General features: G+C 38.4%; 5 protein-coding genes and 2 pseudogenes across 10 annotated transcripts; 5 read left to right on the top strand and 2 right to left on the bottom strand.

Annotated features, from left to right (window-relative positions):
• The first annotated feature begins 2,020 nt into the window (after window positions 1-2,020).
• Window positions 2,021-4,465, top strand: LOC148166656 (kinesin-like protein KIF23; annotated as a pseudogene).
• Window positions 4,466-4,536: 71 nt separating this feature from the next.
• Window positions 4,537-5,065, top strand: LOC148166655 (putative defense protein Hdd11; annotated as a pseudogene).
• An 841-nt stretch (window positions 5,066-5,906) lies between these two features.
• On the bottom strand, window positions 5,907-7,881 carry LOC148166654 (putative cytochrome P450 301a1, mitochondrial). Its single transcript, XM_088048776.1, has 9 exons — window positions 7,701-7,881; window positions 7,290-7,653; window positions 7,171-7,247; window positions 6,923-7,118; window positions 6,724-6,874; window positions 6,503-6,669; window positions 6,381-6,459; window positions 6,128-6,328; window positions 5,907-6,078 (listed from the first exon to the last, which is right to left on the bottom strand). The coding sequence occupies exons 1-9, from the start codon at window positions 7,879-7,881 to the stop codon at window positions 5,971-5,973; spliced, it is 1,524 nt and encodes a 507-aa protein (XP_087904902.1). The 3' UTR covers window positions 5,907-5,970.
• A 1,674-nt stretch (window positions 7,882-9,555) lies between these two features.
• Window positions 9,556-15,607, top strand: LOC148166653 (uncharacterized). 3 transcript variants are annotated; one of them, XM_088048621.1, is made up of 5 exons: window positions 9,556-9,638; window positions 13,806-13,936; window positions 13,983-14,795; window positions 14,845-14,988; window positions 15,084-15,607. In XM_088048621.1, exons 2-5 carry the CDS (start codon window positions 13,808-13,810, stop codon window positions 15,450-15,452), a joined length of 1,455 nt encoding a protein of 484 aa, XP_087904747.1. In that variant the 5' UTR covers window positions 9,556-9,638; window positions 13,806-13,807; the 3' UTR covers window positions 15,453-15,607. The 3 variants fall into 3 exon arrangements, with proteins under 3 accessions (XP_087904747.1, XP_087904746.1, XP_087904748.1); XM_088048620.1 differs by lacking the exon at window positions 9,556-9,638 and having other exon boundaries at window positions 13,712-13,936; XM_088048622.1 differs by lacking the exon at window positions 9,556-9,638 and having other exon boundaries at window positions 13,713-13,936; window positions 14,845-14,965; window positions 15,084-15,327.
• LOC148166651 (putative cytochrome P450 301a1, mitochondrial) lies at window positions 10,171-20,241 on the bottom strand. 3 transcript variants are annotated; one of them, XM_088048618.1, is made up of 9 exons: window positions 20,149-20,241; window positions 11,669-12,095; window positions 11,498-11,614; window positions 11,371-11,447; window positions 11,121-11,322; window positions 10,906-11,068; window positions 10,690-10,859; window positions 10,363-10,645; window positions 10,171-10,316 (listed from the first exon to the last, which is right to left on the bottom strand). In XM_088048618.1, coding segments are annotated over exons 1-9 (1,554 nt in total). In that variant the 5' UTR covers window positions 20,150-20,241; the 3' UTR covers window positions 10,171-10,202. The 3 variants fall into 3 exon arrangements, with proteins under 3 accessions (XP_087904744.1, XP_087904745.1, XP_087904743.1); XM_088048619.1 differs by lacking the exon at window positions 20,149-20,241 and adding an exon at window positions 12,241-12,418; XM_088048617.1 differs by lacking the exon at window positions 20,149-20,241 and having other exon boundaries at window positions 11,669-12,200.
• Window positions 16,255-20,017, top strand: LOC148166652 (gamma-aminobutyric acid type B receptor subunit 2-like). The gene is made up of 8 exons (XM_088048616.1): window positions 16,255-16,627; window positions 16,675-16,812; window positions 16,950-17,462; window positions 17,510-17,716; window positions 18,213-18,273; window positions 18,325-18,695; window positions 18,889-19,170; window positions 19,217-20,017. The coding sequence occupies exons 1-8, from the start codon at window positions 16,274-16,276 to the stop codon at window positions 19,985-19,987; spliced, it is 2,697 nt and encodes an 898-aa protein (XP_087904742.1). The 5' UTR covers window positions 16,255-16,273; the 3' UTR covers window positions 19,988-20,017.
• On the top strand, window positions 19,228-26,753 carry LOC148166650 (neuropeptides capa receptor-like). 2 transcript variants are annotated; one of them, XM_088048625.1, is made up of 6 exons: window positions 19,228-19,277; window positions 23,413-23,704; window positions 25,391-25,481; window positions 25,530-25,749; window positions 25,799-26,027; window positions 26,072-26,753. In XM_088048625.1, exons 2-6 carry the CDS (start codon window positions 23,440-23,442, stop codon window positions 26,521-26,523), a joined length of 1,257 nt encoding a protein of 418 aa, XP_087904751.1. In that variant the 5' UTR covers window positions 19,228-19,277; window positions 23,413-23,439; the 3' UTR covers window positions 26,524-26,753. The 2 variants fall into 2 exon arrangements, with proteins under 2 accessions (XP_087904751.1, XP_087904750.1); XM_088048624.1 differs by lacking the exon at window positions 19,228-19,277 and adding an exon at window positions 22,038-22,260.
• The last annotated feature ends 261 nt before the right edge of the window (window positions 26,754-27,014 follow it).

Below are 27,014 nucleotides of genomic sequence, written 5' to 3'. Positions count from 1 at the left end.
ACACGAATAACTTGGATATGTTTTGTTGTTTGTGTACCAACCCTGTTTTATGATACGTCAGTAGGATTGTCAAAAAGCAATTTTAGAATTTTGTTCGAATTTGTGGAGTTTCTAAATGAACAAATATTAATTTTTTGTTTTCCCCAGAGCTAAGTAAAGTCCGTTTTTTTTTATTAAAAAAAACACCAACACCGCACTCTCCCACCACTTTACAACCGGCAACGTCGTCGATGGTGACTTTTTGGTGATAAAATCAAATAGGTTAGCTGCCTAATTGACAATTTGATTACACAAAACGGCCTTTCAGGCTGTGCCGAGTCTTTTCACTATTAAATAATTTGATTTGCAATCCTACAGGCTGTAAAAGAAACGTTTTTAACGGAAACACTGCCTAATTTTCAGAAATGTCAAAAATTTGACAACTATTTTCTCACCAAAAATCTCTCTAGGCAACGTTGCCGGTTGTAATGCAGGGGAAAATTGCGGTGTGGGTGGTTTTTAAAAAAAAACGGACTTTAAGTAAATAATTTGACATTATGTCGATGTGTGGTTTTTATTAATTTCATGAGAAAGTAGATTAAGTGTGGATACATGCTGGCAGTAAATTTGTATTGGGCACTTCTCCATGCAATATGAAGTCTGAGAATGAAGTCTGCTCAAATTCAGTTCATGCATGCAAACAAATGGCTATTACACTTCTTGGATCACAAAATCAGAAATAAGAAGCCCAAAGTGAGTAAAAATTGGCGGAATAAGAATTACATCTTTAGGTCAGCAGACGAAAAACAGACTTTAGGGTCTAGGAGAGGCGACAACAAAAGACGAAGTTGTGCTCTCTATACAGCAAGCTTTTCATTTCCGTGTTAGTCAAGAAGAATACAATGTAGGTCCAGCTGGGAAGAATTGGAAGCGATAGAGTTATTAACGATGTGGAGTGTCAAAATCTGGAATGAAAATGTGGTATGGACAGACTAAAAAGGAAGTGGAGAGAAGTAGTGTTGAAGGACCAAAAAAAAGAGAGACAAAAATTGGAGGAAAACTGCAAAGGGCTTAAAAGAATGGATAAAAGTCACCCAGCAATGATGCTGCAAAGACTTGTGAACGCATTATATGAACTTACAGCCGCGGACACGTCATTTTTTGACGTCTCAAAAATTTCAGTGTTGTCTGTGCATTACTCTCATTGTCCTTACTGACGTTTAAAACATCAAAGTATTGACAAGTTGTCAATTCAGAATTGTCATGACTGAAGTATTTAAAGCCGATAAAGTTAGAATAGTACAGAGTGTATAGTCTGTCCAGTATATATTGTGTGATTCATTAAATTTTCATTCGCAGTTGGCTTTGAGGAAAAAATTCATGTCGTAACTAACACCATTACAGTAGTTTCGACTTAATATTTGCAAGTTATCGAACAAGAAGTCAACGCACGTCCAAAATACACGGCCTACCTAGAATGGAAATTTAATGAATCACACGATATTCGATTCACCGTGGACAGTGGGCTTATTTTGTTATTTTAAATTTCACGCGTATGAAACACTTTTTATCGCGTAGATTTAGTGACTTTTCTGTCATTCAATCTCTCACAGTACAAACTATATGTCTATCTCTTTAATTTTTTAAACACAAAATTAGTTGCTACCTTACAAAAGAGAAGTTTTCATCTAGTGACCTTATATTTATTTTTTTTAATATAATAATTTCTGACTATTAGATTGACAAGAAATTAGACTATTATTATACATGTAAATTAACGTACAAGATAACAATCAAGACATTATTTATCGAACTGAATATTTGGGAAATTCGAACTTCCGAGCGCCTTTACAGTAACCGTGTTTACCGACGCGTTGACACCTTCCATTTGAATTTAAAGCGATTAAAAAAAAACCTACTATCACAGCCTACAATAAAAAAAACGTGAAACGGTTTGTGTGGTGCATGTCGCTCGTTTCGTGTACTTGAAATGTGTATTGTTTAATACGTTTTTATAAAAGTTTAACTGAAGCACGTTAAGATGAATCCTGTTAGCAACTTTACCCCAAGAATTCGCCGCGAGAGAACTCCAGATTCTGGGAAAGAGAAGGATGCTGTAAGTGTTTTTTGTCGATTGCGACCACTGAAAAACGACCAAGAATCTACGTGTATTAAACCTCTTTCTCCAACAATTCTTTCATTATCAACACCGGCCGAGTCTAATAAGATAGTTAGAAACGAAATGCATTATCAATTCAAGCACATTTTCACTGCTTTTGCTGAACAAAAGGAGATTTTTGAACATGTTGCGTATCCGTTGCTTGAAGACTTACTCAAAGGGAAAAATGGGCTTCTTTTCACCTACGGAGTTAAAGGGTCGGGCAAAACTTATACGTTAACAGGGGACCAGCAGAACCCTGGGATTCTGCCCAAATGTATTCAAACCATTTTCAACACGATTTCGTCGTATCAAGCGCCGAAAAATCTCATTAAGTCTGATAAAAGGAATGGTTTCAAAATTCAGTCACAGGAGGATGTTATGGAAGCAACTCCGCGATCAACCTCTAAAAGCACTTACGAGAAGCACAGCCGCGAGAAGACTTACATTAACGATGGAATTAAAGTTATGAATATCAATGAAAGCAGTCTGTACTCGGTTTTTGTAAGTTACATAAAAATTTCCAACAACACGGTCTTTGATTTGTTGGAGAAAAACACCGGAATGATCATTCAAGGGAAAAATTTACGCGAGGATTCGCAAAAAAACATTTATGTGAATCCGGTGATTGAATCTGAGGTGAAATCGGCTGAGGAAGCATTTGAGCTATTTAACATTGGCCAACAGCGCAAGAAAATGGCCGACACCGTTTTATCTTGTCATGGCCATTATATTTTTACCATAAGAGTTGTACAGTTACTACAAATCGTCCGTAACGAAAACGGCCAACCAATCATCCCCGACTCGAACTTGCTTAAAGTCGGACAGCTGAGTTTGGTTCACTTGGCAGCATCAGAAAGAAGTAACAGAACTCATCAGAATACGAAACAATTACTAAAAGATATTCTCGAAAATAATAGTTTCTTGCTCACTCTGCGGACTTGTTTGGAGATTCTAAGAGAAAACCAATTGAGTGATTCTAATAAATCGGTCCCATATAAAGACAGTCGCTTGACTCTGTTGTTCAAGAATTTCTTCGAAGGTGAAGGACGCGTGGAAATGATTGTTTGCATGAACCCTTCAATTGCGGAGTTTGACATGAACTTGCAAGTAATTAAATTCGGTGAGACCACTCAAGATATTACAGTCACTCGATCTGAACCCAAGTTCACTTCTTGTAAGAAGAAAATTCAGAAGAAAACAGCCACTTCTGCTCCAGTTAAAACCAACAGCATTGTAAGCGTGGGTCCGAAATTGCCCGACATCCAAACCTCCTTCCTTAACATCGAAGAAGCTCAACCCGCTTTCGATAAACTCATCAACACCCTCAAAACAAGACAACAGATCATCCAAAATGCGCAGTCAGAAGACGGCCAGCGAATAAATCACTTCAGAGAGCGGCTGATCGACATCCAGCAAGAAAACATTTGTACGAAGGCTCTGTTGAAGAAAAACAAACAGGAATATTTCAACGTCAAGTCCAAGTTAGCCGAGTCGGAAGCCCGAAATTTAGAGCTGAATTTAAAAGTGCGAAGCCAAGAAGCAGAAATCTCGTTTTTGCGCAGCATTATTGCGAAAAAGAACTTAAAGTTACACAACGAGAAAATGACCCAGGAATTCGACGCCAAGCTTCGTCCTCAAAGGGAACATCTTCAAGCTGCAACGAAAGCGAAAGAAAACAAGCTGGAAAAAGTCCGACAGATTCCTGAGATTAAGATTACGCCAGCTGAAATTGAAGAGAAGCGAAAGCTTGTGGGGCCTTCTACGCTACGAGAACGTAGATCGCGATCCACTGGAGAGGTATGAATATGAGTGTTGTGAATATAGGCACTAATCTATTTGGTTTCAGATCGGGTTAAAGCACAACGTCACTACGTTTCGTTTCCACATGGACGGCTGCTGGAAGGTACCTAAAGGCACTCCTTTAGGTACCTTTCAGCAGCCGTCCATGTGGAAACACACTCCTTTAGGTACCTAAAGGCACTCCTTTAGGTACCTTTCAGCAGCCGTCCATGTGGAAACGAAAGTCTGTAACCAAGCTGAGTCAAGCCAGCGGTGTCACCAGTCCTAAACAGAGCAAATATTGCTGATTGCACAAGAACAAGGAGCCGAAGGCGGAGTGGAAGCGAAATTGTATAAAGGAGATATGTTGCCACCAACAGCTGAATAATTTGTGTAAATTGTACCTGTGTTGTAAATTGTGTCTATTACTTTTAAAGCAGATTCTCATATATTTTAAATAAAATACAATTTCTTCTAAATAATTGGTCAGAATTTGTCTTCTTTCTAATAAAGGTACCCTCAATGTCCGATCTTTCTTATTTTTAACCAGTTAAAATTAATGGAAACTGCGCTCCAATAGTAGTGAATTTTTTGCTATTTTTTTTGTTTTTAGAAAAATGAAGATTGCTCTGGTAGTCGTGTCTGCTCTCATATCCACCGCGTGGGGTACTCCGCTGGGGCCCCAGAATCGATCTGTGATGATTTAACTCCAAAATATCCCGTGGAGCCCCAAAAGTCTCCGCTCCCTTACACAATAACTCTGAGCGCTAAAGAAGCAAAACCAAAGGATTCTTATTGCAAGTTAGGAACGAAAACAAAGCAGTTGGATCGTTTAACATTCCGGACACCGATAAGTTCGCGAAGACCATAAACTGTCATGGAACCAAAGGGGTAAATTATGGAGAGGTAATAGGGTGTAATTAATGTTGTTATTCAGAGCGCCGGCTACCCATAAAAATGCCGTCGATAAGAACAATCTTCTTCTGAAGTGGAAGGCGCCGAAAGCCACCGGAAACTACCAAGACTTGTAAGTCGTTTTTAGGAGTAAATAAGACGTTTTATTTGTTGGTTTTCAGTGTGACTGTCGCTGAACATGGTGGAACCTACTGGGCGGCCCAACCAAACTATAAAATTAAAATCAACTAAACAGTTGATAGTTTTGTAATTTCTCTGTTCAGGTTTACTTAAAATTACTTGTGAATTAACATTGTAAGTGTAGATTTTCAATAAAACTTGATAAAACTAAAACTAAAACTCTTGTTGACTCATGAGTGAAACCATTCAACTTAAGTCACCTAAAGGAAATAAAATCAACAGAATTTCCACCTGTTGCCACATTCATTACATAGAACAAATGTAGTCATTGGTTCATCAGCTGACCTTGTTTGGATCTAGTTCCTCTTCTTGCACTTACCACATTTGAGCAAGTCTGTCTTAGTCCCTTGCACAGTGGCCAACTGAGCATCATTGAATGGTTTAATTTCATCGTTGGCCATCTCTTCAGTACTAGCCTACTCGCTGGTATAGCCCCAATCCTAAAGTTGGTTCTCAAGTTAGGGTTCTTGATGTCTTTAAGGTTCGCTATGCGCTAATTGTGAAAAATGGCCTCTTCTAGTTCGTCAGCTAACTCTTCAGGTGTTGCACAACCTGGCGGGAAAATAGAAACTAAGTTCGATGAGGAGTTAACTTGACAAAATTCATGTCAAAATTTTTATGACAATTCCCTAGAAGATTGCATTGTATTAAAATAAGCGATAAAACGTTTAGCTTCAAGCCTGTTGTAATCGTTTTCACGCCCAAAAACGAGAATCATGTTGCGTTATCGCGCCGCAAGAATTTGTGTCAAGTCCATTACCACCGAAGATGACGAGGCCGCACTTTTTCTATCAAAAGTCCTTGGAGCATTGAGAAGATTGTGCAAGATTTGCGCAGTATTCTTCACCTTAACATTCAATGGATCTTAACAGGAATTTAATAAAACTACCACTTCTTCGTAAATATGTATAAACGCAATTATTAACATAATTCCCAAACCTTGACCCACTGCACTTTCACCGCTTTATAAATTTCAGTTTCAAAGGCCCATTGGGTGTATACATCGGATGAATATGGTAATCGAGTTTCTCATAATGGTACTCGATTTTGTAATTCGATATTACCTAAAAGCACAATTTAAAAGTCAGAGCTATCAGCACAACAAAAACCTACTTTGGCAAGAACCGTCTGGATTTCCAGATCAGCGAACCGCCGCCCTAAACACATTCTTTTTCCAAACCCAAAAGGCAAAGAAGCAAACGGGTGGTAATGCCTCGCCGACTTTTTCATCCACCTCTCTGGAAGAAACTCTTCGCACTTCGGGAAGTACTCCTCTAAATTGCTGATGACGCAGTGTTGAAATACCACCTGTACCTACAAAGCCGCCGCTATATAAAAACTTAATTGCAATTTACGAGGTAATTACTCCTTTCGGAATCTGGTAGCCGCCAATTACGCTATCGCTCGTTGTGCATCTGCCATTGCCAATCACCACCGGATACATTCTAAAAAGCGACATTAGATTGAGACAATGCGAAAGAAACGGACCTCATAGTTTCCTTGATGCAAGCGCGGAGATAATGCATTTGGTCGAGTTTGTCATGAGTTAATTGCGAGTCAGGTGGTAATAATCTCTTTATTTCTTCGTAAAGAATGGCTTGCTTCTCCTGGTGGAGAGAGAGTTGGTAAAGAATAGACGCCACCGCGTTGGATGTCTGTGGGATTAAAAAAATTGGAGGAATTGGTGGAAAGCAGTGTTCCCATCATACCGTGTCGATTCCCACAAGAAACAAGTCTAGCGCTAAATTAGAGGCGGTTTTAATGTCGTTGTCTATTGTTAACACTCTTTGCAACACGGACAGTTCCTTTGTTGGCGCTTCCAAGTTGGTTAACGCAATGTCAACATGTTTCATTGTGATTCTGAAAAAAAACTCTTGATTTCTCTTTTTATAGTCCCCGACTAAATACTCTCTTATGGTGTCCAAAGCGGCGAGGTATTTCTTGAAGGAAGGAGTCCTCCACACCCTCCAGAATGGTACTTTTAGTTCCAAAACTGGCACCAGCATGAAAAATGTGTGAACCGCATCGATTAGCCTTTGAGTGTCTGGATGGGCGTCGCGGTCCAAGCACCCCAAACGGACATCCAACGCGATCTTAGCAATCGCTAAAAAATCCTCACAGTTGGTACCCCTGTTTCTTCGCCACTTAACACTTACATTCCAAGGACCACTTGTGTATCTCGTTGAGGAAATCCCCGGGCACCTCGTCCTCGTCATCTTTAATCGTCTCGATTCTGTCCGAATTAGCTTGAGTAACAACTTCGATTTCGACTCACCTGTCTACCAATTCTTGTGACGTTGTGGCAATGGCATTAACATACATTCGGGTGACTCGCGGTTGCAACATAATCTGATTGACTTTCGATCGAAAACTCTGCCATTTCTCGCCATGCACTGCAATTACTCCACAGTTGTCGCCGAAAAAATCCTTCCGGTAGACGTGCTTGTAATAATTGAGCGACGGCATTGATGGTCGGAATGGTAACACGTCTTCTTGCCTGAAGACTCTTTCGATTTCGTCGGGGTCGAAGAGGAAGAGCATGTCGGGGCGACCGAGAAGGCCCTCCATCTTGACGATCTTCCCGTACTTTTGATGAAGGGTCTTGGAGACTTTGTCGATATGCTCGGTTTGGAAGTCGCCTGGAAAAGACAGTCTTAAGGTGGCGAAACAGGAAGAAACAACATACCAACGAACGGGATGAACCTCCACGTGTTCCCTAAGAAGGGCAAGGGTTTGGGTCCTGGAATTCTCTCGTACGGAACGGCAGTTTCCCACTCTTTTACTCCGGTGGTGTCCTGTAAACTCAAGACGTCCTGTTGGAGCCGAGTGGCACTGATTGCCCGCCGCGTCACTTTCAAAATTTTCATTTTCCCAACTCCGAGCTTCGAATTTTACTTATAAAATGTCTGTTGGTTCGGCTCCACATTGCCTGTCCCCTCCAGAGCACCTTCAACCACAAATTCAGCCACTCGTGAGAGGGGGATCTTTTTTACACCTGCAATTATTTGCACGTTTTTATCAAATCAGTGAAAGGAAAAGTAAAACAAAATTGATATTAAAATCCAAATTGAGCTTTTTTCGTCATTGCGAAACACTTCTAATAGATTTGACCCCAAAAAATTGTTGATGAACGATTATTATAAAAATGTTCATATCGCGTCGTACCGTCGCGATGCACTGTGAAATTACTATTTTCTAAATCGGATACGCTTTTCCCTTATTATAAGTGAGGTTTTTACTCGCGAATTAAATCATGTCAGACGAGAATATTTATTTTCGTTTTGCGGTAAATTAAAAAAGCAAGTCGTGCGACTTTCTACTTACAATTAGATTTGATGAGAGCACGTCGTGCAATATGAGTGAACGTTTTATAGTTAAGACATAAACTACCGATTTTAAAGACATAACAGTACTGTAATATTAATCGAAGCTTAGGAGCTGGTGCAACTGCACGTTATATAATTACGCGCCGTGTAACTCGACTAATTTACATTACACAACAATACATTTAACATAATATTAGGTATGCACATACTGTGGGATTGAAAAAACGTTTCTGCATATTTATACAGGGTGTTAGGTAACGTTATGGCGAAAGGGGTGATGGAGGGAGCCGTGAAAAGCAATTCTGTGAAGTTTTTTTTGGGTTTTCTTCATCTGTTTAAGAGTGAGAAACGTTTATTTGTAAAAAAACAAAAACAAATTTTTGATTAATGTCAAACCATCGCCGACTCTATCTTATACCAAGCCTGTTCAATTTTGATTTCTCCCCTTTGCAAAAAGTTCCCTCAAGGTCATCGCCGTACATACGCCAGCGACCCCAACGACGAGAAAACGTATCAAATTCTGGTGATAATTCTTTCATTTTGGTGACATTTCCGTCACTTTGAAGGTTGAAGTGATGATAGGTTAGGTATGTCGGGTAAATTCATCAAAAATTACGGCGTCTGGAATGCAAGGAAAGCGATTTCTCTGAACTTCCATAAAGAAAACAGATAATTCTCTTCGCGGAAACGGCTACTAATCAGAAATATATAATTAAAAATCAAAAAATGCGAGAACTGTGTTTCAAGAAATTGTCGAGAGTGGCGCTAGTGTACGCACGCCTCACGTACTCATGGCCTACTTCGCGGGAACAGATCTCGGAAGCTATTGAACAGGCTTGGTATAAGATGGAGTCGGCGATGGTCAAACTGACATTAATTTTCATCAGTGCAGTGGCGTAGTGGATTCGAAATTGTGAAAATAAACCCATTTGCCGCTCCATAAAGCCACTGTTATTACGGCGATTACACGTTTGTATTTATCAAAATTATGGTCATTTTGAACGTTTATTGAAAACTCGTTTTCTCTTCTTTTGCAAACGAAATTGCACTACTTTTTTTCTTCCTCTAATTGGCACCATTGATTTTGGTGACAAGTTGAAACTACTTGGATTTTCCCAAAATTCGAAATTTCAAAGTGTGCGCTTTTGTTGTCATGGTAACGAACTTTGTTGAATTTGAAGTGCGAGTGAAAAAAACATAAATCGTGCATAAAGTGGAAGAAATTGCTGGAAAAACGTCGAAAGCTGAAGAATTTCTTCTTCCTAATAAGTCCAGAAATGTAAGAAAAAATAAAAAAGGTAAAATTGTATTTTGACATTAATTTATCTATAATTATTTGACGCTAAACGATATCGTAATTCATAGATTATCCAATCGGATATAAAGTACGTGATATGAGAATCATTTCATAATACAGACAATAATAACAATGAGTCTCGCTTTTCGCTAAATTACACGAAGATTCAATGACATTCCCACGTTTCATTAGAGAAATATTTTGCGTTTGAAATTCTCTAGATCCTCATAATTATTTTGAAAAAGACATTAATTTAACGAAGCGACAAATTGCACAATTTTTGCGGTTCGTTACAAAATATTTGAACAATCAGCTTTGCAATTTACAATTGTGTTGGTAGTAATAGAGGCACGTATCGTCAGTTCCGTAATTATCTCAAAATCGCCACTAAACAATCTGTTAAACCTGTCATTCGAGTCACAAGTTACTACATCGAAAATGAATGGCCATTTCTAGGCCAAGGTTACTACGCTCAGAACTATCTTTTATACAGGAACAAGTTCACGGACGAAAATCAAACTACAAATGCCAGAATAAGAATTTATTTCCCAATGTATTACCTAATTTATTCCTTTCGCTTGGTCATTTCAAATTTCAGTTCCCCTTCAGGAGCATACATGAACGTAACTTTATATTCCAACGGTTCGTGATGGTATTCCAACTTGTACGACCGAATTAACTGTAAAAAAACAGTAGAGAGATTTAATTGTCGCAAATTAATGTACCTTTGCAAGCAACACTTGTATTTCGAGATCTGCAAAGCGTCTACCCAAACACATGCGAGCTCCGTATCCATAAGGCAACGAAGCGAACGGATGGATTTTATAATCATCGGCTTTCTTCATCCAACGTTCCGGAAGAAACTCATCGGGACGACTCACGAATTCCTCCATGTTTCCGGTGACCAGAGTCGGGAACACCACTTGGGTACCTTTCGGGATTTTGTATCCGTGGATAACAGTGTCTTTCTGGAGGGTTCTTCCGTTTCCAATGACAGTGGAGTACACTCTAATAAAGTCGTTAGAGACGTGGGTGGTGAGTGGTTTTCGTACCTTAAGACTTCTTTAACGAACGCTTTGAGAAATTCCATTTGGTCTAACAGTTTGGTAGTGAGAGGAGTGTTTGGATCCGGCATCAGGGTTTTGAGTTCTTGGTACATTTTTTCTTGTTGTTCCGGTCTCGTTGCTAACTGATACAAAATGGAACACACAGCCATTGATATCTGAAAAAACAGAGTTAAAATTGGTTTATTTAGATGTGAAACTAACAGTATCGATTCCGACTAAAATCAAATCTAGAGCCAAAATGTAAGCCGTTTTGGGGTCAGGCTCGTTTGCTAAGATTCTCTCAACCAGCGAAAGATCATTCTCATCGGTTACTTGTTTGGTTTTCAAACGTTCCATTGCTGCGTCTATATGTTTCATGCAAATCCTACAACATGTATTGTATTTTTTCCAGTTGGCAACTCTGAGTGTCAACATACTTTACAAAGTAGTCCATATTTTCCACATATCTAGTCCAAAGAGGCGTTGGGATAAACCGCCAGAATGGGAATTTCAGTTCCAAAATTGCCACGTTTCGAAGAGCGTATTTCGCAGCTTCTATTATTTTTTGTGGCTCGGAGTTTGGGGATAAATTTGGATCTAAACAACCCAATCGAACGTCCAAAGAAACTCGTCCGATGCCTAAAACCGACTAGTTATTACAGTTCGATGACAATTTCGCTCTCTTACACTCTAAGGCCCATTTGTGGATCTCGTTGTCGAAGTCAGCGGGCAATTCGTTTTCTGCGTTTTTCATGTCGAGCATTCTAAAACGAATCAAATAATTTCAAAAAATCCAATAAAACGTCAAACTAACCTTTGGATAAAGTCATTGGTCACACATTCAATCGGCTGAATGTACTTCTTCACCGTCTGAACCTGAAGAATCGGTTTCTGGACGTTGCTTCGAAACTTTCGCCACGGCTCTCCATGTCTACCAGATAACACAAAGTCAATCTAACCAACATAATAAAGTGAAAAAACTTACACTCCGACAACTCCCGGGAGTTCCCCGAAAAAGTCTTTTCGAACCACACTCTTATACCTCACCAAACACGGCATCGAGGGTCTAAAGGGCGTGGGGCCTTCCTGTCTGTAGATTTTTTCAATTTCGTTGGCGTCGTAGATGAAGAGTAAATCGGGTCTACCGACCAGACCCGACAATTTCACGATTTTGCCGTATTCTTTGTAGAATAATTTCGATAGTTTTGCGACATCGGAGATGTCGTACTGGCCGATGAACGGTAAAAGTCTCCATGTATTTCCCAGAAGTGGAATGGGCTTCGGTCCTGGAATCTCCGAGTACGGTTTTCCTTCAGCTAAACTTTCCACGTGAGGGCAGAGAGTCGAAGTTGAGTGATTTCGAGTGAAACTTTTTGCAAACTTGACGCCGTTATGGAATTTCGACATGTTCACTGGAAGGAAGACACTGTTATAAGTCATGAACGAGTGATTTCACTGAAAGTTCCTTGAATTTAATTAACTATAAAGACGATTTGAATGGAATAATAAATGAGAAATGGCACAAGTTAATTAAAGCAATGATAAAAATGTACTTACTGGTGGTAACTTTTGAATTGAATTTTATTTGAAGCCACTTTTATACTATGAAATCATTTTGTTGGAGCCGTGTTCACTACTAACGAGTGAAAATATCAAAGACTCTCGACCTCATTTCGGCGCTTTCTCAGGTTGGTTGGCGAGTTAAGGTCACCTGGTGTTGTGTCATCCGCATTGGCACAGAATTTTTTTGAATTAGACATCTATTCACATATGGCAAAAATACGATTTTTTTATACATTTGTGGAGATTAACAAGAATATTACTATTATTCTTTATTAAAACATCAGGAGCAGTCTTTCAAATTCAGATCTTTTAAACTAATTTTTACTGTCTTAATTATTTATTCCCATGATTTTTAGTCTAATTTGTCAACTTATTATATACGTTTAATTGACCGAACTTTCATAAAATTTAAAATTCAGGATATGTAACATATGATTTTTATCCGCTTAAAGACGAAGAAAACGAGGGTGAAAACCGCAATTTAATATACAGTGTGTCCCAGAACTCGCGCCCCAGAGAGCAAGGGAGAGTGCCGACAGCAATACAGATGGTAAATTTCAAAACAAAAATTGACCAAGTTTAATAGTATTCGAGAACTGATAAAAAGTTAACAACCAATCCCAAAAGCTTATTCGAGAAGTGGAGTAAATGGTCATCCCAATTTCCTAGGCAACGAGAGTCTAATGCTTAACTGACCAATGGATGATAGTATGTGTCCATAGTTACCAATTTTCAAATTCTGTTCGGCTTCGGGATTGGCTACAGTTTTTTTGTCTTATCTCGGTTATTTTTTAAGTTAAAAAATTATGGTTTCAAAATTTTGGTTCAGAATTGTTGCCTCAACAAAAATTAAAGTATGAAAAACCATAAGGTACCTCTTTGGTCTTAAAATTTTTGGAAAAATTTTTCGAATTTGAATTAGAACCTTGTGTAAAAAACGCGAGAAAAACAATGGTAAAGATTCCAGCTGAATATAAATATGTCATAGTTTCGGAGATATCGAGCTTTAAACAATACTGCATTAAAAATTCAATTTTCAATTGAATTCGAATTTTTCGACAAATTTTTTGATTTTTTTTTAGCAACTTATTCTTATGTAAAAAGAAGCGAGAAAAACGATTTTCCAAACCGCACTTTGATACATCTCATAGTTTTGAAGATATCGACCTTTATACCTAGCCCACTATGACCAATTTTAAACACTTCTGACTCGGTTATTTTTTGACGCATGTAAATCTAGCGCTAATTTTTGGATTCTACTCGAAATTTTACGTTAAATGAGATCAATTTTTTTTTAATTGCTTCATAAATAAGCGAGATATCGACCGATTTAGAAACGTGATTTTTGCAACTTTCTTAAAACTTTAATTTTGGGACATGTAATTTATAATTTTTATTGCTATTGCCATTACCCAAATTAAACTATGTACTGTGAATTTGTAAAACCTTTCAATCCGATTTCCATTGTAAATTTGTTACAAAATTGTGTCAGCTGATGGCTGACATTTATGATTGACATAAGACATTGTGGTTATGTTTCATGTCAACAACATCAACAGTAATGACTAATTTCGATGTAAATAACGTGAGCGTGGAAAGAATGTGCAGAGCATGTCTATCAGAAAACGAATCAATGTCGACTTTCGATTCAGAACTAAAAGAAATGTTTGTATTCTGCACATCACTAGAGGTAAAATTTTGAGGTTAAACCAAACAATCTACATCCCTCTTTCCAGTTCGACATCGACGACAAATTGCCCCAATCCATTTGTACCAAATGTAAGACCCAACTAATCAGTGCCCACACCTTCAAAAACGTTTGTTTAAAATCCAACAACGTTCTCCGTCAGCATTTGTTAAGCACCTATGAAATCGACGATTTGGACCTGAAATTGGACGATTTGTTCAAAATCGATTTTACAGACAACTGTGACGATCCCAAAACTGAAGACAAACCAAAAGAAGTACAAAATGAAACGAAAACTAGGAAATTCACGAAAAAGTTTAATTTCCACTGTGAGATTTGTTCAGAAGGTTTCAACTTGGAAGACGATTTGGTTTTACACAAAGTCGCTCACCCAAAAGACGGTGTCCCAAAATGCACGATCTGCGACAAAGATTTCGCTAATTTACGAGTGCTGAAGCGCCACGTTCGCATTCACTTCAAATCGAAACCGTTTAAATGTGAGTTATGCTCACACACGTTCACAGAGTCAGGGAGTTTAACACGACATCTTCGGAAGCATCGTGGCGAGAAGCGCCATTTATGCACGGTTTGTGGCAAAGGTTTCTACGAGGCGAACGTCTTAGCTGTTCATATGAGGACTCACACTGGAGAAAAACCAATTAAATGCCAAGTTTGTGGGAAGAAATTTGCAGATCCCAATGGACTGAGGTCGCACACTAAGTCACACTCAGGCGAGAAGAAGTATGTTTGTAAGATTTGTGATAAGTGCTTCTCACACTCTTTTGTACTAAAAAAACATCTGAGGATACACAGTGGAGAGCGCCCGTATTTGTGCCCGGTTTGTGGAAAATCTTTTACACAGGTCAATTGGAGGTTTTGTCGTTTTATTGTTGGTAAAACTTTGGTTTTAGAGCCACTATGTTTCCATTCATATGAGGCAACATACGGGCGAGTTGCCTTATGCTTGTTCCATTTGCAAGAAGAGGTTTGCACAGAATAGCCAGTTGGAGATGCACCTGAGGATACACACAGGTTATAAGCCATACATTTGTAGTGTATGTCACTCTGGAGTGGCGTATGATCGAGAGAGGCGCCGCTTCCACTCGATCATACGATTTTTCACAGTAAAACTCAAAATGTGCCTTTATAGGTCTGTGGAAAAGCCTGCGCCAGATCAGGAGACCTAGTAACCCACATGAGAACTCACACAGGAGAAAAACCCTTCTCTTGCACAATGTGCTTAAAAAGTTACACCACTTCCAGTCACTTGAAAGTTCACATGAGGACACATAATGGAGAAAGAAGGCACGTTTGCTCGTTCTGTGGGAAGAGCTTTACAGAAAATCAAGGGTTGAAAGCTCATATCCGGACGCACACTGGAGAAAAACCGTATGTTTGTAGGATATGTGGACACGCTTTTGCACAGTCGGGGGCTTTGGCAACTCACAGAAAAGTACATCAAAGTGAAGAAGTCAAAGCTGTCGAGGAGATCAAAATTGAAAACAATCCTTTGTACTGAGGAATTGCCTGTTTTTTATAGCGATTGTTTTCCTTGAGGGATGCAAAAACAATGATCTGTATTTGAAAGTAGTGACAACTCGCATCAAACTTTTTGATCTGAAATGATTATGTAGAGTGTACATAAAATGATAAATATAAATGGCATTAAAATTATTTATTGTTTTATTTCTAATTATTTGATACTAAAGCGGCCGTTTTACCTCTTTATGGCCGCTACGTGGTATCGTAAAACATGGATTATTATATTATACAATCAGACAAAATCTAATTAAATAGAAGAAGAAGACAAACACGCATTGTAAATTTTACAATAATAGCATATAGTCAAAATATGGGGCATGTGAAGAGCGATAGATTCGCGCATAATCTGCATATTTATAAATTAAAATTAAATATCTATAACACTCGTGAATTTCCTATTAATAAATTCATTAATTCGGTATGTTCGAGTGGGAAAATCGCAGGAAATCCCGAAAATAATTGGGATAAATTAATGAAGACCCAATCGAGCTATCAATTTACCATAATAAACAAAATAAACCTAAAACACAGTTATAGTCGAGTTGCCCGCACATTTTCCTTCGTTACTTTTGTCAGAGCCTGCCTGACAATTACCACTTGAAGTTACGAAATCATCCCCGTCTTAAGCGCCTCTCAAGTGCTCACAATTTCAAAAGAATAATGCCCACAAAGTAAAAATGAAAAGCTGACTTGTCAATTGTGGAGCGCCTCCAAGTCGTGCGCACGTTGAAGCACCTCTTGTAAACCCGAAGAACTCGCTCCAATGATTTCTTTCAAAAATCCTGTTAGTTATGTACAATGTGGTCGCCACGTTCGTTTCAAAGACATTTGTGCGTTTTCTTCCTAACATCCGCCGCAATAACGAGTCTATACATGCTAAAAAAATCAAATTCGCATGGATTCAAAAACACTACGGAAATAAAATTGAACGCGACGGTCATTCATGGGGGGCATTTCGATGGATTCCCACGGAAGGAGAGTAGCCCCAAGGAGATTATACATATTTTGGGGTTGTTTGAACTGACGACTAAATGGGGTAAACGCCCGGAGGGATTAAGTGAAATCGCCGCGGCGGAATTGGCGATTAAGCATGTCAACTATTTTAACATACTTCCAGACTACACTCTTAAACTTATTATTAATGACACGAAGGTAAGTAGTTTTAATGGAAGTAGTTAACAATAATTTGTGGGCTCCAGTGTGATCCTGGCGTCGGAATAGACCGTTTTTTCCACGCTGTTTATTCGAGGAAGACTATTGTGATGCTGCTGGGGACGAGTTGTTCGAACGTGACGGAAAGTTTGGCCCATGTGGTACCTTACTGGAACCTTCTACAGGTGAAGTTTTCAAGCCTGCAGGGCTACCAATACCTTTCAAATTCCCCAGCCATTCTACATTTCATTACCCGCATTTCAAAGCGTCTAAACTACGCATCTAAATCCAATTTTTCACGGATTGATATTAAATTTTCCAGATATCTTTTGGATCGACATCCCCCGCGCTAAGCGATCGCAACAAATTTCCTTTATTTTTCCGCACGGTGGCTCCCGACTCGTCACACAACGCGGCCAAAGTAAAATTCGTTAAGCATTTCGGATGGAAAGTCGTCGCCACATTCTCTCAAAGCGAAAACGAATATTTGCTCCCTCTCAATCGCCTGATTGCAGATTTTGAGAACGAAAATATCACGTGTGTTACCACCGTCACTTTCTCTTTGGATAATTACAAGGAGCAGTTGAGGATTTTAAAGGATTCAAACGTCAGGATTATTATAGCGGCTTTATCGGTGGACATCGCGCCGACGATCTTCTGTGAAGTCAACAAGTTGGGGATGTACGGGATGGACTACGTGTGGATTATGCAAGACCGGAAGAATCCGTGGTGGTTTAAATCCACCAAGTGCGAGTCTTTGGGATTAGCGGTGGATGGACTGTTTTTAGTCGCTGATTACAACGTGGTTGCTAATAACGCGTCGGTTTCAGGAATGGTAACATTGCTTCTAATTACAGAATACATGAATGCAGACTTTTTTAGGACAGTTTAGGGTTCGAATCGGAGCTTAAACTAAGGAAACACGAAATTTCTAAATATGCTAGTTTGACTTATGATGCCGTTTGGGCTATGGCGCTCAGTTTAAAAGGCGTCTATCCAATATACGAACAAAAATTCGACTACAAAAGGAACGATCTAGTGTGCGAGGTGGTGCAGAGAATGGCGGCGTTGAGTTTCATGGGAGTCTCTGTAAGTATTTAGTTTGACAGTTTTGGATTACACAATCTAATAAATATAACAAAGCTTCCAACTTGCTAACGAAACATTATTTCAGGTCGCCTAAACATTAAAACACGAGTAATCCAATTCTGTGCGCATCGCAACAGTCGCATGGAAAAATAAACTTTTGTTTTAATCTTTTAGGAGTAACAAATTTGAATTTATCTGCAAAGACGTAATTACATCATTTTGCCGAAAGGCTATTTGAAACTGTCGATGTAATTCTGTTATTTTATCACCTAGTCAGGTCCGGACTTGGCACAACTGGAAGCCTGTAACATAGTTCGTGTGTTTATTATTAATTGTGTTCACAACAAGCGAGAAATTTGCCCAGTTCCCTCTAATAAGTGATTAACAATGAGGCGAACGAACGAATCAATGCAATGATGAATTTTTAGTGCTGTAGCGCCTTTATTAGTATCGACTCGTGTAATCAACTTCCCATTATATCAGTGAAATATTTCAGGGTCCGCTGAGGTTTATTGGAGCCGACCGCGTTGGAAGTTCCGTTTTGCGTCAATTACAAAGTAAAACCATCGAAATTCTAAAACGCCTTTTATTACATTACACATTTTCAGATGGCCATAATCAGGACATCGCAGTTTTTGATCCCGACACGAACCAACTCGATTTCCAATGCAAATCATGTCGCCCCGTTAATTGGTGGAACCGCCAAATTCCCATTGCTCAAAGAATATTAAAAGTATCCCTCATCACAGTCCCTGAATACTTATTTTATTCCGTTATTTTCATTTGTATCATGGGGATTTTATTCTCAGTGTTTTTTCTTTACTTTAATTTACATTTCAGGCGAATGAAAACGATGAAATTATCAAGTCCGAAATTGAATAATGTCGCCGTGCTTGGTTGTATTTTAGTCTATCTCTCTGTCATCCTTTTGGGCTCCGACAAGTCCACCATGAATAAATATGTTGACGAACTTTGCACGGTGAGGACAAAGGTTGTTTCAGGGAATATATTAGACTGGGAAAGCTGCTGGGAAATGTTAACTTTTTGTCTGTGTTCAGTGGTCAAACTAAATGTTAATCCACTACTAGAAACAATTCAATTAAAAGTTAAAATTAAACTATAGGAGATTTCAACGCTAGAATTAGCTTGATTTCCACCTTTTTTTGTTTCAGATCCGCGCCTACTTGCTCTCCTCCGGCTTCTCCCTGGCCTTCGGCTCCATGTTCGCGAAGACTTACCGCGTTCACCGGATCTTCACCCACTACACCGCCCCCCACACCGCCAAAGACAAGTTACTAAAAGACAACCAACTTATCGTCTTGATTCTAATCCCTCTAATAATCGACGCAATTATTGTGACACTGTGGGTAATGATCGATCCTATGGAACGTCGGTTATACAATTTAACTTTAGAAATTAATTCGGAGCACCGCGGCGTCGTTTACCAACCACAAGTAACTTAACAAATCAATAAAATGAAGAAATCATAATGTTCCGTAGGTCCTCGTGTGTCAATCGCAGAACACCATGGGATGGTTCGTCGCAATTTACGGCTATAAAGGTTTGATTCTCATCATGGGTCTCTTCATGGCGTGGGAAACACGCCACGTGAAAGTGCAAGCGCTGAACGATTCGCAATATATCGGGATTTGTGTTTACAGCGCGATTTTTAGCGCTATTATCACAGTTTTGACGAGTTTCACGAGCGACTATGTGGTCACTAGTTATCTAGCACGAACCTCAAGTATTCTAACATCCACCAGTTTAACTCTTTTCTTGCTCTTTTTACCGAAACTAAAATCAGTTTTTGGGCGACGATGCTCCCAAGATCCCATCATGCAAAGCATGGGGCTCAAAATCGAATGCAACACGCGACGGTTTATTAAAAACGACCCCAAAGAACAGATTCTTCGGCTGGAAATACAAAACAAAGTTTTCCGGTGCGAACTCGCCGCTCTCGATGTTGAGATCGCGCGTTTGGAAAACTTACTGGAGGACGGGGGATCGAGCGATGCGGGGATTTTCACCATTTTTAAAGAAGGCGAACAAGAAGTTGATTGCTCGTTTACAAAATGTCGCAAACAGTTCTTTTCTGAAAACAGACTACACGACAGGAAGAGTGTCATAGACGAAATGAAACATCTTTTTAATAACAAAACGAGGATTTCGCCGAAGAACAAAACGCTGGGAGAAAACGCAAAACTTGCGGTTGGCGTGAATTTAGCGAGAGCGAAGTCCGAGGACTTTAGTTTCATTCAGAAAATGAATTAATGGCAGCGGCTAGATTATAAAATAATAAAGAATTGCTGTAATGATTTTGTCTCAATTTTTGTAAAATGGTGGAGGCGCCGGGTTACCACACTCCTTTAACATTTTCGATATTTTAGCGGTGTAAATTGGACGTTTTGTCCGTCAGGTGTCAAATAACTTACTGGAAACGATGTATCGGCCTCGATTTGGACTCTTGACGAAGGTAAGTAGACTTTAAGCGGTTTTCTATAAACATTCTTGAGCGGCGCGTTCTGTGTGCTGGGATCACTTGTTAGGCCAGGAGATTGAATTTCACACCACTTCTCTAAGAGGACCACGTCAACGCAGGAATCCTCTTTCAAGGGAGCCTGAAACAGTAGACACTAGAGTATACAAATATACAAATATAAGTTAAAATCGCACAGAATCGGCGCCACTGGCCGTCGTGCCCTGAGAACAAACCGCAAATGTCGAATACTGAATATTTATTATCAACCGCTCATTGCCCGATTTTGTTTGTGAAATCATGCGTTAATGGACTCGATTTTAGACACACTTGTTCCTCAAACAACTAGATCGTAATGGCTCACCTGTATATAGTTTTATGTCTAAACTTTTAAGTTAATCTGCATATTGGCTTCGATAAATCACCAAAATCAATATTTCATAAATCAATTTCAAAGTCTAATTAGTAAAGTTTTCGAAAAATAACTTCATTGCAACGTACAGGTTTGAAAAACAAGATCAATATGAAGATCACGTGGCAGTTTGGATTCTTAATAACTCACCGGTGTAAGCACTAAATAATCTCAAAATGCAATAAATTTAATAAGCTTCCAGTTCCAATATAACTTACTCAATTATTCACCTAATATAATGAAGCAAACTAATTTCTAGCAAGAAATATTCTAAGAAATATTAAACCCGCCGTGCTTCAAACTTCAGCAATTCGTTTCATCTTGAAAATCCAACGCGAGCTAAGAATAAGGTCAATGAGAATTGATTTCAACAATTATTTTAATAAACGATGATACATTATTGCAATTATCTTGAAAGATACGAAACTAAATAAATTACCTTGTATTTATTTCAGTTATAGGGACCGGAAAGTGTCGCTTTTAGAAACGAAATTCAATTTAGCTCCTCATAATCGAATAAAAAGTATCCTTAATTGGGAAAAGTGGTTCTGAAAGCGTGGGATAAAAATTAAAATAATATCCTAATTTTTAACTCAACGTCCAGTCAAAATGAAAATTTTAAGACAGTATGTTTCTGAAAAATACAAGAATACAAGCAGGACTATTTACGGAGTTCCTGGCAAACAACTGAAATTAAATGAAAGATATTTAATATCGAGTGTGTACACAACTTTCTATTTTAAGATATCAAACTATTTGTAACTTATTTCTTAAAGGCAGCAACAAAGAAATGGATAAAGAAACTTTTTTATTAGCAGATGAAAAAACGATTGTTTGACGTGACAGGTGAGCTAAAATCGAAGATCGTGACACGTTCAAATTACTCCTTCTAGTATACAGGGTGATTCAACGCAATTCATAGACTATGTTATGTTAATGTGGCCAATCACAGCGCATCTGAGTGTAAAACAAGGAAAAATGTTTGTTGGTAACTTGGCAACGGAACACCATCTTGAGATTTATCGACTGTGATTGGCCAATTTAAAGCGTTTCTAAGTAAAAAACAAAAAATAAATTACAAACTTACAAATATCGACGTTTTTTACAACATATGTGTTTTTTCGTTCGTGTAAACGAGCAAAAAACGAAGAAAATAAAACCTGAAAACGAATCAAACAGTTAATAAAAGATTACCAATATGAAAAAAGTTCCTAATAAACGTTTAAGCCGACAATACAAACTTTTCTCGCACAGTTATTAAAAATTTCCACGAATTTTCATTGATTTTCTCGCGAATCCAAAACCAGATGCAATTATAGCATCGTAATTCGTCACAATTAGATATTTCGTTTCGGCAAAAATTCATTACCACGAGGTCTGCGAAGTTTACGGAAATCCAGGCGCGAATGCACAAAAGCTCTCATCGTCCGATGTGCACATTCGTGTTATAATTAGTAGAGAGTACAATGAAATCGCAGTGGCAACTTTCCGTTATCAGTACGAAGATGTGTAGTAGATCATTACCAGATCAACACAATGGTAGCACAGTTTCAGTTAGTCGCCAGACCTGCAACCGGAACGACGACACTGGAAAGTTATTTTCATGAAAGCGTTTGCTCGCTTTTTCATCATTATGGATTTACCTATTGATATTATGTAAGTTGGCTGTGTTAATGTGAGTTATGAATAAACTATTGAGAAAATTCGGTACGTTTGATGTCTCGAATGTGATTTGTTTTCATTTTTGGTAACAAATTTTGTGAATTAAAAAAGTTAAATTGTGTTTTTTCGCGTGACGGGTTTACGTGCGAGATTGAGATTAATGAGAGATTTTTAAAAACAGGTGATGCACCACGAGGCGAAATTATTTGCACTAATTAAATTTATGAATGCAGTTGGCGACATTTCTGTGCATGTCAAATCAAATTAATGTATAAAAATTTGGATCTTTTACTTTTTGGGACTATTGATTGATGTTTTGCGAATTTACTAGATGTTGACATAATTGGTAAAGCACAAACGAAACAATTACCAACAGAACGAACCCAAACAAAAATTCGTTTACCGTAAAAACAATGTAAATTAGGCTTTACTCTCACTTTGATTGATGTTTCTGTTTGAATATTTAAACCGCTGCCTGTTTGAAACGGTAATTATACAGTTTAGGTAAACGCAAGGTTCATGCTTCGCTACAGCTGCAGGCCCTACGTCCTAATTGTATACGAAAACAGTAAAAAATGTCAATTAATAAACAACTATTGATTCGATTTTCGAAAATTGAAGCGTAAATAAATTGAAGATGCAAGGTTACGACATATTCGTGTGGCATAATCTCGGATTTTATTAAATTCTTTAGACGCCCAAGAAAGTAGGATCTGAAAACTAAGCACATTTCCAGCCTTCCGGTTTTCAATAATATAACGCGCCGACAATATTCGCAAACGGAATATATTAATGGCGTTTTTAGATTCTGGATATCGAATTTTAAAAGGGGTTGCCATTTATAATACACAGCCGAAATGGTTCTAGAACTCAACCACATAAAATAAGTCATTAAAACGACTTAAATTAAAACATACTCGTCCAGTTACACGCCTTCATAAACTGCCATTAAAACTTCTCCCTATTTTTCAGCCACGTATCCATTAATTCCATTATCTTGTCTTCAATAACACGGCCATATACTTAATTACAATAATGCAGTCAGTATTTAGATAAAAATCTCTGAAACCATTGTATTATTAAGGTGATATTTACCAAGTTAACAATCAGAAACGTGTCGCACAAGATGAGTGTATTCTGTTCTAGTATCAAAATCAACTGTTGAACTTAAGAATGACCTCCTCCGACATGACGTATGTAAACATCTCCTTAAATCACACGGAGCTATGGAGCTACATCCACGAACTAAGAGGCGCCCAACAACAGCCCTTCGAGATGGCCATTCCTTTGACCATCGTCAACGTGTTAATATTTGTCTCTGGTTTACTTGGAAACATCGCCGTCTGCATTGTCATCATCAAACATCGTTCGCTTCACACCGCCACCAATTATTATTTATTTAATTTAGCTGTTAGCGACTTGACTCTTTTGGTTTTCGGTAAGTTGTATAATTAAGTAATCCAAGAGATGGAGCGGTGATAAATCTAAAATGAAACAACTTCTGGCATTAATTTAGTAATTAACGATTCATCTAAAAACGCGGCTGTAATTATCGGATGGAAATTCAAGAGGGACGTAATTAGTAGCGGCGACCAAATTTATAGTTGGAAACAACGCAAAATGTTGTGGATAAATAAAAGATAGTCTGACTTGCGCAAAATTTGCTTTTATTGTGTTCACTTACGTACGAAGTTAAAGATTTTAAGAGATAAAGTGCAAGGTGTATTAATAGTGACACAGCCCCCATATTGAGAAAATAAAAGATTTGGAATCTGCGAAAAATAAGGTATAATAGCGCAAATTTACCTAAAAAAAACAAAATGTCGACTTCCGGTAATACTATATTTGTCAACTAAAAGTCAAAGGTTCTAATTAACCATGTAACATTGCCGAGATACTTGGAAAATACTTCCGGTAGTTTATATCAATATTTCGCCACAACCATGTTGAGAATTCAAGAGAACAGCCGCCTGAACTTCATACTTCATATTTGTGTCCTGCGGGCGTCAGACTACACAAGACACTTTACTTCGCTGTTTACATTCACATTTTTACATCCTTTTTTTAAAATGATGAAATCGTTAAATATGAATTTACCCTATTTTAGCTCTAGTGACTCACCGTCTGTTCCAAGCTATTTGTTTTTTGAATTTTCTTTTTGTTTCCACGTCTGTGTGCAAAGCTCAGAACCATCCAGAGTGCCAATTGCCACATAAATTGATGTAGAACGCCGTTCATTGTCCCAAAATTTAGAAATAACTGAAAGAAGTTAACATTGAAATTGGCATAACCACAAAAACAATTAAATAATTAAAAGAGGCGCTCTCATGCACTTACTACTAATAAAAATATTCATAAAGATTCGTAATATTCAGTTAATTTTCACATCTCATGTAGTTTCATTTAGATTTTCTTCTTTCTAATAAAGAGTGATCAAAAAAAAAAACCGACGCGCGAAAAGTGGAGTTAGATTCCGCAAAAACTTTAAAAATCTAATCTAAATGCGAAAATCAACGTTCAAAAGGCAAAGAAAACATTAAAAACTTACAATTTTATCCCTGGGAAGCACAACACAACACAATTTTACAAAAATTTGCAAATGGTAGCCTGGGGTAACGTTTGTTTGAAATGAAGTACGGTGCGAGTGGTACCAACCCACAACGCAAGAAAGTAAAAATCCACAAAAAAAGTCATGAAAAAATTAAGCAAACGTCTATTACTACCAAAATTGTGCCCATTGGTTGTGTACAATGTTTGCTACTGTAAAGTCAACGTTTAAAGGGCAAAGAAAACGTGAAAAACTTACAATTTTATCCCTGGGAAGCACAACACAACACATTTTTCCAAAAATTTGCAAATGTTAGCCTGGGGCAACGTTTCTTTGAAATGAAGTACGGTGCGAGTGGTACCAACCCACCAACCCAAGAAAGTAAAAATCCCGTAAAAAAGTGTGGTAAAAAAATTAAGCAACCGAGCATAAATTAATAAAATTGTGACCATTAGTTATGTTACAACGTTTACTGCTGTAAAATCCCGAAATTCAATTTTTTACGCGTAATTTAAAGTGGGCGCGTTATTAAAAAACGGCGGTAAAAATTCAAATTCAAAAATTCCTCATTTGCAGGTCTCCCGAACGACGTCACCCTTTATTGGCACCAATATCCATGGACTTTGGGTGACGGCTTCTGCAAACTGCGAGCGCTTCTCTCCGAAATGTAAACACCAATAAAGAGACCGATAATTCGCTCACTCCCCCATTTCAGGGCTTCTTACGTCTCAGTTCTCACAATCGTCGCATTTTCCACGGAACGATATCTAGCAATATGTTATCCGTTACATTTGCATGCAATGTCCGGTTTGCAGAGAGCCGTGAGAATAATCGTCTGCTTATGGCTTGTGGCTTTCTTCAGCGCTCTCCCGTTCACGCTGTATACGAAGGTGGATTATTTGTATTATCCGCATAATTCAACCAACATTATTTGGGTAAAGAATTGAAGATTGTAGGGTAGTTCTTAGGATATTGGCGTTTTAGGAATCGGCGTTCTGCGGGATGTTATCGCAACCTGAAGGAATCCCGATGACGGAAATAAGCACTTTGGTGTTTTTTATTATTCCGATGATGGCGATTGCTGTGCAATACACAAAAATGGGATTGGCAATATCCAAAACAACGAAAAAGACTTTAGGCAAAGGGCTGAAGGGATCAGTCCATAGAGACAGCAGGAGGACGCAGTCCAACAGGAGCGTCATCAGAATGCTTAGTAAGATTCTCACTAAATTTTTCTTGACTCCAACATTTTTATAGGCGCTGTGGTGGTGGGCTTCTTCGTCTGCTGGGCGCCGTTCCACGCCCAACGCCTCCTGGTGATCTACGGCGGCTCCAACTACCCCGAAGCCAACACTTGGATGTTTTTCGTAACAGGAATCCTCTACTACTTCTCCTCGACTCTCAACCCAATTCTGTACAACGTCATGTCCGACAGAATGCGGAACGCGTTCAAGGAAGTCCTTTGCGGAATGAAAGGCAAACGCACAAAACACTCGTCGTTCCGAGACACCTATTCACGGTCTTATAATATTAGAATCCCCAAGTCTCCAAGTCGAATCGCCACAATCATCGATGAAATTGAGGAAGATAAGATTAACCTAATGAACAAGGAGATTGTGGCCGTTTCGATCCCTAACACCGAGAATACTCTCATTTATGAGATTCATTATAAGAATAAAGATGCGGCAGACAATGAAACTCCGATGTAAAAAGACTTTTAGGTGTTGAAAGTTTCAATGTGTTTGGGCGTCTTCTGTTTTTTTCCTACATGTTGGTAGCATTGTAAAGTCTGTTTAGACGCTGTTTTTTGCGCATGTGATACAAAACTGCACACAGGTCGACGAAATTAGACTGTTTTATCAAATACGAAGGCATTTGTGTGATATCTCATTTCTATCCAAAATAAAAACTATTTTTGTCGGCCTTTATATAGTCAATTAAGCACGATTTCATAACTGGATTGTTAATTTAAGATGTTTTTTTCTGTGATTTATGGTACATGTGCATTGTGAGTTGTAAGCTGATAAATATATAAAAACAAATTTTTTTTTTATTTGAAATCTTGATAAATTTGGGGATTTTAAGATACAACGTTGGCATGATTATCCCCCAGAATTTGACATTGCTAATTTTGATATAAAAATTGCTGCGTAATTAATTAGTGAACTATTCCAAGAGGAGTAAAATTTTCCTGCAATGC

Source organism: Gnatocerus cornutus, unplaced genomic scaffold (genome assembly GCF_029298725.1).
Source record: "Gnatocerus cornutus isolate USDA-ARS CGAHR unplaced genomic scaffold, icGnaCorn1.1 ctg00000023.1, whole genome shotgun sequence".
NCBI classification, from domain to species: domain Eukaryota; kingdom Metazoa; phylum Arthropoda; class Insecta; order Coleoptera; family Tenebrionidae; genus Gnatocerus; species Gnatocerus cornutus.
The sequence above is the reverse complement of the archived record's forward strand: the minus strand, read 5'-3'. Positions and strand labels throughout refer to the sequence as shown.